The following is a 12,382-nucleotide window of genomic DNA, read 5'->3' on the forward strand; positions in this document are numbered from 1 at the left end:
CAACTGCAGTAGAACCTCCCTGCTCCTATACTCAAATCCTTTTGCTATGAAATACCTTTAGGAAGGAGATGAAGAGTGGTGAATCTGTGAATCTACGTCTGTTGAAAGAGAGTCTTGGACCTCAGAATTAGGGCGCTGTTTTAGAAAGGAGGTGAGGAGGAACTTCTTTAGTCAGAGGGCAGTTAATCTGTGGAACTCATTGCCACAGAGGGCTGTGGAGGCCAAGTCAGCAGATAATTTTAAGGCAGAGATGGACAAACTCCTGATTAGAATGGGTGTCAAGGGTTATGAAGAGAAGGCAGGAAAAAAGGGATTTGCCATGATTGACTGGATGGGCCGAATGGCCTAGTTCTACTGCTCTAACTTGTGAACTTGGGACGGACGTGGATTGTTTAACGCGTGGCTGTGTCCACTAACGTCACGGTGTGCCGCCTGGTTTTATGTTGGCAGCTCAGGACTGCACACGGGCGAGATTGGAATGAGAACGGTGAGGATCAACACGGTGGATACTCGGCAAGTGCCGACGGTGGAGATCGAGGATGACGAGGACGACGACAAGGAGAATGTGCCGAATGAATCGGACTACGAGGACACGTTCAGCATGCAGGGAGAGGACGAGGAAGTGGACGAGGGCGACGAGGATGATGATGAAGATGAAGACAGCTTCTTCACAAGTACGCTATCCCATACCTGTAGTGCACTAAACTCAGCACTCATCTACACTCAAACACACTACACAACACTCAACTACACTCATCTAAACTAATCTAAACTAAACCAAACTAAACTATACTAAACTAAATCCCACTCAACTACACAAACTTAAACTAAACTAATTTAAACTAATCTAAACTAAATTCAAATAAGCCCAACTAAACTCAACCACACTCAACTACACAAATCTAAACTAAACCAAACTAAACTAAACTAACTGAACTAGTCTAAACTAGACTAGACTAAATTAGACTAAATTAACTAAACTAACTTAACTAAACCCAACTAAACTAAACTAAACTAACTAAACTATACTAAACTAACTAAACCAAACTAAACTAAGCTAACTAAACTAGTCTAAACTAGACTAGACTAAACTAGACTAAACTAACTTAACTAACTAAACTAAACCAAACTAAACTAACTAAACTAGTCTAAACTATACTAAACTAGACTAAACTAACTAAACTAACTTAACTAAACAACTAAACTAAACTAAACTAAACTAAACTAACTAAACTATACTAAACTAACTAACCCAAACTAAACTAAACTACGCTAAACTATATTTGTGGAAGAAATTAATTTAGAGGGAAATTAAAGGAAAAATGAAAAGTTCCAGACTTTGCAGGCTTGCTTCAAGAGACATTATTGCATGATATCATGGAGAGATGGCTGCAGTAAACTGCTCACCAGTTCTCTGACTTCCCAGCAGAATTAGCCGACAGTTACTGTGAAGTAAATAATGTTAGTTTACCTTTGTTAGATACCATTCTACAAAGACATTCTATCACCACATGGGTTCCAACTATTTCATTAGTCGGAACATACTGTGGCTTATGTTCATCTTATTCAACAACAGATGGTTAATACAAATCAAACGTAAAACAAGGGCATCGTGACATTATTCTATCGCATCTTTCAGGCGGCCCACGTCACCATCCCCATTTCGAGCCGATTATCAGCCTCCCATTTACTACAACGTATCTACGCTACCAGCGGTAGGGGGCGCAGCTGATCCACTGTAACTTCTCAGAAATGTAAACAAGCTTTGTTATCTCTTCCCATTTCATGTTTACATTCACCATCCACAATTCGTCACATTCCCAGAATGGAGGTAATCCGTCTAATCTTACTTTGTCGATTCCCACAAACTTCTTCTGCACCTGGTCAAGCGAGAGCTGGCAGTTGTCACATCCAAAACACCCTTTCGTTACCTTGTTCAATTCCAATTCAATGAAGAAGGATATTATTATTTCTTCCACAATACTAAACCAAACTAAACTAAACTAGACTAAACTATACGCAACTCAAATCAACTCAATGCAACTCAACTCCACTGCACTAAACATGTATAAGAAGTGGAAGAAAGAACTGCAGATGCCGGTTTAAATCGAAGGTAGACACAAAATGCTGGAGTAACTCAGCGGGTCAGGCAGCATCACTGGAGAGAAGGAATGGGTGACGTTTCGGGTCGAGACCCTTCTTCATACTGATGTCAGGGGAGTGGCGGTACAGAGATAGAATGTAGTCTGAGACAGTAAGCATAGTGGGAGAACTGGGACGGGAGAGGGATGGAGAGAATTCTAAGGGTCTCGACCCGAAATGTCGTCCATTCCTTCTCTCCAGAGATGCTGCCTCACCCACTGAGTTACTCCAGCATTTTGTGTCTACCTACACTAAACATGTACATCTTGGTTCAGTTCAGTTTATTGTCACGTGTACCGAAGTACAGTGAAAAGCTTTTGATGCGTGATAACCAGTCAGTGGAAAGACAATACATGATTACAATCGAGCCATTTACAGTGTACAGATGCGTGATAAAGGAATAACGTTTAGTGCAAGGTAAAGCCAGTAAAGTCTGATCAAGGATAGAAACATAGATACATAGAAATTAGGTGCAGGAGTAGGCCATTCGGCCCTTCGAGCCTGCACCGCCATTCAATATGATCATGGCTCATCATCCAACTCAGTATCCCGTACCTGCCTTCTCTCCATACCCTCTGATCCCCATTAGCCACAAGGGCCACATCTAACTCCCTCTTAAATATAGCCAATGAACTGGCCTCGACTACCCTCTGTGGCAGAGAAATCCACAGATTCGCCACTCTCTGTGTGAAAAAAGTTCTTCTCATCTCGGTTTTAAAGGATTTCCCCCTTATCCTTAAGCTGTGACCCCTTGTCCTGGACTTCCCCAACATCGGGAACAATCTTCCTGCATCTAGCCTGTCCAACCCCTTAAGAATTTTGTAAGTTTCTATAAGATCCCCTCTCAATCTCCTAAATTCTAGAGAGTATAAACCAAGTCTATCCAGTCTTTCTTCATAAGACAGTCCTGACATCCCAGGAATCAGTCTGGTGAACCTTCTCTGCACTATGGCAATAATGTGCTTCCTCAGATTTGGAGACCAAAACTGTACGCAATACTCCAGGTGTGGTCTCACCAAGACCCTGTACAACTGCAGTAGAACCTCCCTGCTCCTATACTCAAATCCTTTTGCTATGAAAGCTAACATACCATTAACTTTCTTCACTGCCTGCTGCACCTGCATGACTACCTTCAATGACTGGTGTACCATGACACCCAGGTCTCGCTGCATGTCCCCTTTTCCTAGTCGGCCACCATTTAGATAATAGTCTACTTTCCTGTTTTTGCCACCAAAATGGATAAGGATAGTCCGAAGGTCTCCAATGAGGTAGATCGTAGTTCAGGACTGCTCTCTGGTTGTGGTTGAATGATTCAGTTGCCCGACGACTGTCCGTGAATCTGGAGGTGTGCGTTTTCACACTTCTAAACCTTTTGCCTGATGGGAGAGGGGAGAAGAGGGAGTGTAGAGGAGCACCTGGAGAAGACCAACGCAGTCACGGGGAGAACATTCAAACTCCGTACAGACAGGACCCGTCGTCAGGATCGAACCGGGGCCGAAGGAAATTTTTCCACGGGGCAGCATGGTGGCGCAGTTGATAGAGCTGCTGCCTCATAGCTCCATAGACTTTATGGTAGCAGCGGTAGAGTTGCTGCCTTACAGCGCCAGAGACCCGGGCTCAACAGAAAGGGGAGCAGTCGTACAGATTGACAGCCTGAGGGAAGTAGGATCTCCTGTGGCGTTGGCTTTGTCGTTGCTCCTCACTTTTTCAATAGACAATTGGTGCAGGAGGAGGCCATTTGGCCCTTCGCGCCAGCACCGCCATTCAATGTGATCATGGCTGATCATCCCCAATCAGTACCCTGTTCCTGCCTTCTACCCATATCCCCTGACTTCGCTATCTTCAAGAGCCCTATCTAGCTCTCTCTTAAAAGTATCGAGCGAACCGGCCTCCACCGCCCTCTGAGGCAGAGAATTCCACAGTTTCATAACTCTCTGGGTGAAAAAAGTGTCTCCTCGCCTCCGTTCTAAATGGCTTACCCCTTATTCTTAAACTGTGTGTGGCCCCTGTTTCCGGACTCCCCCAACATGGGGAACGTGTTACCTGCCTCCAGCGTGTCCAAACCCTTAGTAATCTTATATGTTTCCATTTTTTTCCTCCAGGCTCGTTGGCACTAAAGGTTTGCCGGAAAGACTCTCTGGCAATTAAACTCAGCAACAGGCCCTCCAAGCGTGATCTGGAGGACAAGAATATCATTCCCATGCAGACCGACGAGGAGCGGCTGGAAATGCGGCAGCAGATCGGAACAAAGCTGACCAGGTCGGTAACATGCCAATCTGGCTGACTCGTGGTTTCGGAGAAGCGCCCCCCATAATATTTGAGACAAAGACCCATCATGTAGCCTCCTTTTGCTCTGGTATTTTATTTAATTCACATGTTTAATCAATAATGTTTTATTATTAGTGTTTAATGTTTTATGTGTCATTACTAACTGTCACTATATGTCATGTTGTCACTTGTGGGCGGAGCACCAAGACAAATTTATTGGCCAAGTATGTGAATACTTGGCCAATAAACCTATTCGTTCATTCATTCATTTATTTGAAACTAAAATATACCAAAATGGCCTTTAATAAAATCTGACAATGTGCACTTTAACCACATGTGATTTTTTGTCTATTACAAATCTCAAATTGTGAAGCACAGAGGCAAATAAATAATGATGGGTCTTTGTCCCAAGCATTATGGAGGGCACTGTGAATTTGTTAGTTAATGCGTGATAGGAATAGAATTTGGCTATACAGCTGAACAAGTCTACTCCGCCATTCAATCACGGCTGATCTATCTCTCCGTCCTAACCCCATTCTCCTGCCTTCTCCCCATAACCTCTGACACCCGCACTGATCAAGAATCTACAATATCTATCTCTGCCTTAAAAATATCCACTGACTTGGCCTCCACAGCCTTCTGTGGAAAAGAATTCCACAGATTCACCACCCTCTGACTAAAGACATTTCTCCTCATCTCCTTCCCAAAAGAACGTCCTTTAATTCTGAGGCTGTGACCTGGACTCTCCCACTAGTGGAAACATCCTCTCCCCATCCACTCTATCCGAGCCTTTTCTGTACTTCAATGGGGTCCCCCCCTTCATTCTTCTAAACTCCAGCGAGTACAGGCCCAGTGCCGTCAAAAGCTCATCATAGGTTAACCCACTCATTCCTGGGCTCATTCTTGTAAACCTCCTCTGGACTCTCTCCAGAGCCAGAGATAGATAGATGGACAGACAGACAGACAGACATACAGACAGACAGACAGACAGACAGACAGACAGACAGACAGACAGACAGACAGACAGACAGATACTTTCTCAGGAGAATTGAGATAACTTGCAGCACACCAATAAAATTAAGACACCAGATTAAAAAAGAATTTAGCGTAAAACATACAAAGATCCCCCCACATTAGTTCCCACTGTGAGGGAAGGCAGCAAAGTCCAGTCCTCTTCCCCTGTTCACCCATGGTTGGGCCTACTGAGGCCTCCACAGTGGCCGCGACGGCAGCCCGATGTTACAGGCCCACTTACCGGATGATGAAGCTCTGGCGTCGGGAGAACTCTCTCAGCGACCTGGAGTATCTGGCACGGCCACTTCCTCCCCGGAGACCGCGGCTCCCCAAGTCCACAGGCCGCGCTGGTCGGAGCTCCGACACTGGCGATCTCGGCGAGAGATCCCAGGCTCCGCGGTGTTTAAAGTCAGCGCGGCGGCGGCTGGAAGCTCCGCAACCACAGCTCCGCGATGTTGGGAGTCGGCGGTCTCAGCACTCTGGAGCCCACCACACAGTACAAGTATATAGCAATAACCCACTCTGACCAAATACAGAGTCGACAATTTGGCGCCATTTCGAGTGCGCGTCGACCAGCGATCACCCCGTACACGAACACTACCCTGCACACACTGGGGACATTTTACAATTCTTACCGCTAAAACTGTAGGGCCTTTGATTGTGGGAGGAAACCAGAGCACTCAGAGAAATCTTGCTATTGAGGGAGTGCAGCGTTACAAGGTTAATTCCCGGGATGAGGGGACTGTCATATGCTGAGAGAGTGGAGCAGCTGGGCTCGTATACACTGGAGTTTAGAAGGATGAGAGGATATCTCATTGAAACATAAGATTGTTAAGGGCTTGGACATGCTAGAGGCAGGAAACATGGTCCCGATGTTGGGGGAGTCCAGAACCAGGGGCCACAGTTTAAGAATAAGGAGTAAGCCATTTAGAACGGAGAAGAGGAAACACTTTTTCTCACAGAGAGGGGTGAGTCTGTGGAATTCTCTGCCTCAGGTGGAGGGCGGTGGAGTCCAATTCTCTGGATGCTTTCAAGAGAGAGCTAGATAGGGCTCTTAAAAATAGCGGGGTCAAGGGATATGGGGAGAAGGCAGGAACGGGGTACTGATTGGGAATGATCAGCCATGATCAGATTGAATGGCGGTGCTGGCTCGAAGGGCCGAATGGCCTACTCCTGCACCTATTGCCTATTGTCTATTAAACTCATGCAGTCACAGGGAGAACATACAAACTCCGTACAGACAGCAACCGCAGTCAGCATCTCTGGAGACAAGGAATAGATAACGTTTCGTATCAAGATGCTTCTTCAGACTGGGGAGAGTCAGGAGAGAGGGTGGTATGAAAAGGTGCGGAACAGATCAGAGCCGGCACCAATTGCTCAAGAAATGTGGAGCCCACAATGGTCCATTGTTGGCTGTGGAATAGGTGATAATGAAGGGATCATACTCCAGGTGTGGTCTCACTAGGGCCCTGTACAACTGCAGAAGGACCTCTTTGCTCCTACACTCGACTCCTCTTGTTATAAAGGCCAACATGCCATTTGCTTTCTTTACTACCTGTCGTACCTGCATGCTTACTTTCATAGACTGATGAACAAGCACACCCAGATCCCGTTGTACTTCCCCTTTTCCCAATTTGACGCCATTTAGATAGTAATCTGCCTTCTTGTTTTTGCCACTAAAGTGGATAACCTCACATTTATCCACATTCAACTTCATCTGCCATGCATCTGCCCACTCACCCAACCTGTCTAAGTCACCCTGCATTCTCATAGCATCCTCCTCACAGTTCACACTGCCACCCAGCTTTGTGTCATACTTCATCATTATCCTACACACTGGAGACAATTTACAGTTGTTAGTTAAGCCAATTAACCTATAAACATGCACGTCTTTGGAGTGTGGGAGGAAATGGGCCACCCGGAGAAAACCCAGGCAGAATCTATTACAGTGAGAACATTTTTCAGACAGAATCTTTTTACAGGCAGTTTCCTATAACTTATGATGGACCAGTCTCACTCCCTCTTCTCCCCTCTCCCATCAGGCAAGAGGTACAGAAGTGTAAAAATGCACACATCCAGATTCAGGGACAGTTTCTTCCCAGCTGTTATCAGGCAACTGAATCATCCTACCACAACTAGAGAGTGGTCCTGACTTCCCATCTACCTCATTTGAGACCCTTGGACTATCTTTAGTCAGGCTTTGCTGGTTTAACCTTGCACTAAACGTTATTCCTTTATCATGTATCTGTACACTGTGAATGCGTCGATTGTAATCATGTGTTGTCTTTCTGCTGACTGGTTAGCACGCAACAAAATCTTTTCACTGTACCTCAGTACAGGCCACAATAAACTAAACTGTAAACTGAAAAATCTGAAAACTGGAGGCAACGTCAGTGGCTATTTTTAAGGCAGAGATAGATAGATAGATATTTGATTAGTACGGGTGTCAGTAGTTATGAGGAGAAGGCAGGAGAATGGGGTTGTGAGATTGATGAATGGAGGAGTCAACGGTGGGCTGAATGGCCTAATTCTGCTCCTATCACTTATGAATGTCACATATCCATGTTCTCCAGAGATGCTGCCTGACCCACTGAGTTACTCCAGCACTCTGTGAAACGTCACCTATCCATGTTCTCCACAGATGCTGCCTGACCCGCTGAGATACTCCAGCACTCTGTGAAACGTCACCTATCCATGTTCTCCAGAGATGCTGCCTGACCCGCTGAGTAACTCCAGCACTCTGTGAAACGTCACCTATCCATGTTCTCTACAGATGCTGCCTGACCCGCTGAGTTACTCCAGCACTCTGTGAAACGTCACCTATCCATGTTCTCCAGAGATGCTGCCTGACCCGCTGAGTTACTCCAGCACTCTGTGAAACGTCACCTATCCATGTTCTCTACAGATGCTGCCTGACCCGCTGAGTTACTCCAGCATTTAGTGTCCACCTTAAATGAACAGTTTAAATAGAAACTTACAAAATTCTTAAGGGGTTGGGCAGGCTAGATGCAGGAAGATTGCTCCCGATGTTGGGGAAGTCCAGGACAAGGGGTCACAGCTTAAGGATAAGGGGGAAATCCTTTAAAACCGAGATGAGAAGAACTTTTTTCACACAGAGAGTGGTGAATCTCTGGAACTCTCTGCCACAGAAGGTAGTCGAGGCCAGTTCATTGGCTATATTTAAGAGGGAGTTAGATGTGGCCCTTGTGGCTAAGGGGATCAGAGGGTATGGAGAGAGGGCAGGTACGGGATACTGAGTTGGATGATCAGCCATAATCATATTGAATGGCGGTGCAGGCTCGAAGGGCCGAATGGCCTACTCCTGCACCTATTTTCTATGTTTCTATGTTTCTATGAAGACAATTGACTTCTTTGGTCCCGGCTGGGTCGGTTTGAGCACCCACTTCCTCCCGTGTGTCTATCGATGGGGAATAATGAGAGGGCTGGGGTAAGGGAACCTGCGATGAGGTATCAGGTCCAACATTGACCCTGAGCTTCTTCCACAGAAGATTGAGTCAGAGGCCAACAGCTGAGGAGCTGGAGCAACGCAACATCCTGAAACGTGAGTTCTTCTTCCTCTCCGTAATCTTCGTCAAGACTGTGTTGTGTTCAGCTCCGCGCACCATGTTGTAGGAAATATGTCGTCATGCTGGAAAGGTTGCAGGGAGGATTTACAAGGATGTTGCCCGGACTCGAGGCAACATTTCCCCTCATCTTTACCCTCTCTCACGTAACATGGCGAGCGTATGGAACGAGCTGCTGGGAGAGGTGGTTGGGGCGGGAACCATTACAGCGTTTGAGAAGCACGGATAAGACAGGTTGAGGGCGATATGGGTCATATGCGGATAGGTGGGACTAGTGTGGATGGGGCATGTTGGCCGATGTGGGCAGGTTGGGCTGAAGGGTGTTTCCATGCTGGACAAGAGACTATGACTATGGGCTTTGTATGAAATGTGAGATGTTACATTCTGGGAAGTCTAACATGGGCTGGACCTACACAGTGAATGGTCGGCCTCTGGGGAGTGTTGTAGAACAGAGGGGAGGAGTACAGGTGCATGGTTCCCTGAAGGTCGAGTCACAGGTAGATAGGGTGGTCAAAAAGGCTTTTGGCACGTTGGCCTTTATCAGTCAGAGTACTGGGTCGGAAGAAGGGTCTCGACCCGAAACGTCACCCATTCCTTCTCTCCAGAGATGCTGCCTGTCCCGCTGAGTTACTCCAGCTTTTTGTGTCTATTGAGTATAGACCAGTGGTTCCCAACCTTTTTTTTGGCCATGCCCCACCTAATCACCTCTAAAATCCTGATCCCCCCCCCCCCCTTGCTTTCCCTTGAGAGAAAACGGAGGAAATAGATATTATAAGGGTAACTTAGCAAAAGCTCTTTGAATCGCATTTCTAAATCCAATTCAATAAATAAGGTTCTCCCATGACCTCGCGCGCTTCGTGCGACGTGCATGAAGGGCGATGGCGCGGTGATTATGTAATAACTACACAATAAAGACCTTTTTTACCCAAAAAAAATGATTTACTCAAAATAACATCTGAAACATAAACTACATATTTACATATTTACTATTTACCTGATGGAAAATCCAAAAAAATTAAAATCGAAAATTTGGACCCAGACCTCCTCAGTCGCGCTCAATTGCCCCCCTTAAAAATCAAATTGCCCCCCTGTGGGGCGTACACCCCACGTTGGGAACCACTGGTATAGACATTGGGAGGTCATGTTGCAGTTGTATATGATGTTGGCGAGGCCGCATTTAGAGTATTGTGATCAGTTTTGGGCACCATGTTATAAGAAAGATGTTGTCAAGCTGGAAAGGGTACAGAGAAGATTTAGATCGATGTTGCCGGAACTCGAGGGTGTGAGCTATCGGGGGAGGTTGAGTAGGCTGGGACTCAGGAGGATGAGGGGTGATCTATAGGGATGTACAAAATCATGAGGGGAATAATTTGGGTCTCTTGCCCAGAGAAGGGGAATCGAGAACCAGAGTGCACAGGTTTAAAGTGAGGGGGAGAAAGATTTAATAGGAACCTGAGGGGTTACATTTTTACACAAAGGGTGGTGGGTGTATGGAACGAGCTGTCGGAGGAGGTAGTCGAGGCAGGTACTCTCGCAACATTTAAGAAACAATTAGACAGGTACATGGATAGGACAGGTTTGTGGGATATGGGCCAAACGTGGGCAGGTGGGTCTAGTCCAGGCGTTCCGGATTCCTCACACATCCCAAAGACGTGCTGGTTCGTAGGTTAATTGGCTTCTGTACGTTGCTGTGTGTAGGGAGTGGACGGGAACGTGGGGTAACATAGAACTAGGTGAACGAGTGATTGCTGGTCGGTGTGGACTCGGTGGGCTGAAGGGCCTGTTTCCACGCTATACCTGTAAACTCTAAACTAAACTGTAAACTCTAAAGATGACAACATTTGCAAAGGTGGAACAGTTTGATTTCTGTTCAAACCACACTTCATGTGTCTGCTGTAAATCAGTTATTGTTCAGTTGAGTTAGTTTAGAGATTCAGAGCAGAAACAAGATCTTTGGCCCACCGAGTCCGCGCCGACCATAGATACATAAGACAATAGGTGCAGGAGTAGGCCATTCGGCCCTTCGAGCCTGCACCACCATTCAATACGATCATGGCTGATCATCCACAATCAGTACCCCGTTCCTGCTTTCTCTCCATATCCCTTGATTCCGTTAGCCCTAAGAGCTAAATCCAACTCTCTCTTGAATACATCCAGTGAATTGGCCTCCACTGCCTTCCGTGGCAGAGAATTCCACAGATTCACAACTCCCTGGCTTAAAAATGTTTTTCCTCATCTCAGTCCTAAATGGCTTACCCTTTATTCTTAAACTGTGTGGCCCCTGGTCCTGGACTCCCCCAACATGTGGAACATTTTTCCTGCATCTAGAGTGTCCAATCCCTTAAGAATTTTATATGTTTCAATAAGATCCCCTCTCATCCTAACTTCCAGTGAATACAAGCCCAGTCGATCCATTCTTTCATCATATGACAGTCCCGCCATCGCGGGAATTCACCTGGTGAACCTCCGCTCCACTCCCTCAATAGCAAGAATACCAGCGGTCACCCCGTACACTAGCACTCTCCTACGCACCAATTTACAATCGTTACCGAGGCCAATTAACCTACAAACCTGCACGTCTTTGGAGCGTGTTAGAGGAAACCGGAGCACCCGGAGAAAACCCAGGCAGGTCACGGGGAGAACGTACAAACTCCGTACAGACAGCACCCGCAGTTGTGATGGAACCCGGGTCTTTGGCGCGGTGAGGCAGCAACTCCGCCGCGGTGCTGCCCCCTTGCTGTTTGGCAGATGAAGACAATTGACTAATTTGTCTCCGTAGCAAGGAATGAGCAGGAAGAGGAGGAGGAAAAGCGTGAAATAAAACGACGACTGACGCGGAAGGTAAGTCGAAACAATTCGATTTGGATCAAGTGGCGGGGAATGGATGTTTAAACGTAAGGGGAAAATGTACAATTAGTTTAGTGTTTACTTTAGTTTAATTTATTATTGTCACGTGAAAAGCTTCTGTTGCGTGCTATCAAGTCAGCGGAAAGACTGTATATGATTACAATCGAGCCGTCCACAGTGTACAGATACAGGATAAAGGGAATAACATTTAGTGCAAGGTCAAGTCCAGTAAAGATAGTTCTAGCGTCTCCAATGAGGTAGATGGGAGGTCAGGACCGCTCTCTAGTTGGTGATAAGATGGTTCAGTTGCCTGATAACAGCCTGGGAAGAAACTGTCCCTGAATCTGGAGTTGTGCGTTTGTTTTCACACTTCTGTACCTCTTGCCCGATGGGAGAGGGGAGAAGAGGGAGTGGCCAGGGATGAGACTGGTCCTTGATGATGCTGCTGGCCTTGCCGAGGCAGCGTGGGGTGTAGATGGAGTCAACGGAAGGGAGGTTGGTTTGTGTGATGGTCTGGGCTGCGTCCA

At 46.4% G+C, this 12,382-nt stretch overlaps 1 protein-coding gene across 1 annotated transcript in view; it reads left to right on the top strand.

Annotated features, from left to right (window-relative positions):
• The window catches only part of LOC129707901 (phosphatase and actin regulator 1-like), a 105,568-nt gene that overhangs the window by 80,621 nt on the left and 12,565 nt on the right, over positions 1-12,382 (top strand). Inside the window, 4 exon segments of the mRNA XM_055653351.1 lie at positions 451-674; positions 4,245-4,401; positions 8,931-8,986; positions 11,788-11,849. Of these exon segments, the coding sequence (XP_055509326.1) occupies positions 451-674; positions 4,245-4,401; positions 8,931-8,986; positions 11,788-11,849 (499 nt within the window).

The sequence above is a fragment of the Leucoraja erinacea genome, chromosome 2 (genome assembly GCF_028641065.1).
Source record: "Leucoraja erinacea ecotype New England chromosome 2, Leri_hhj_1, whole genome shotgun sequence".
Lineage (NCBI taxonomy): Eukaryota > Metazoa > Chordata > Chondrichthyes > Rajiformes > Rajidae > Leucoraja > Leucoraja erinaceus.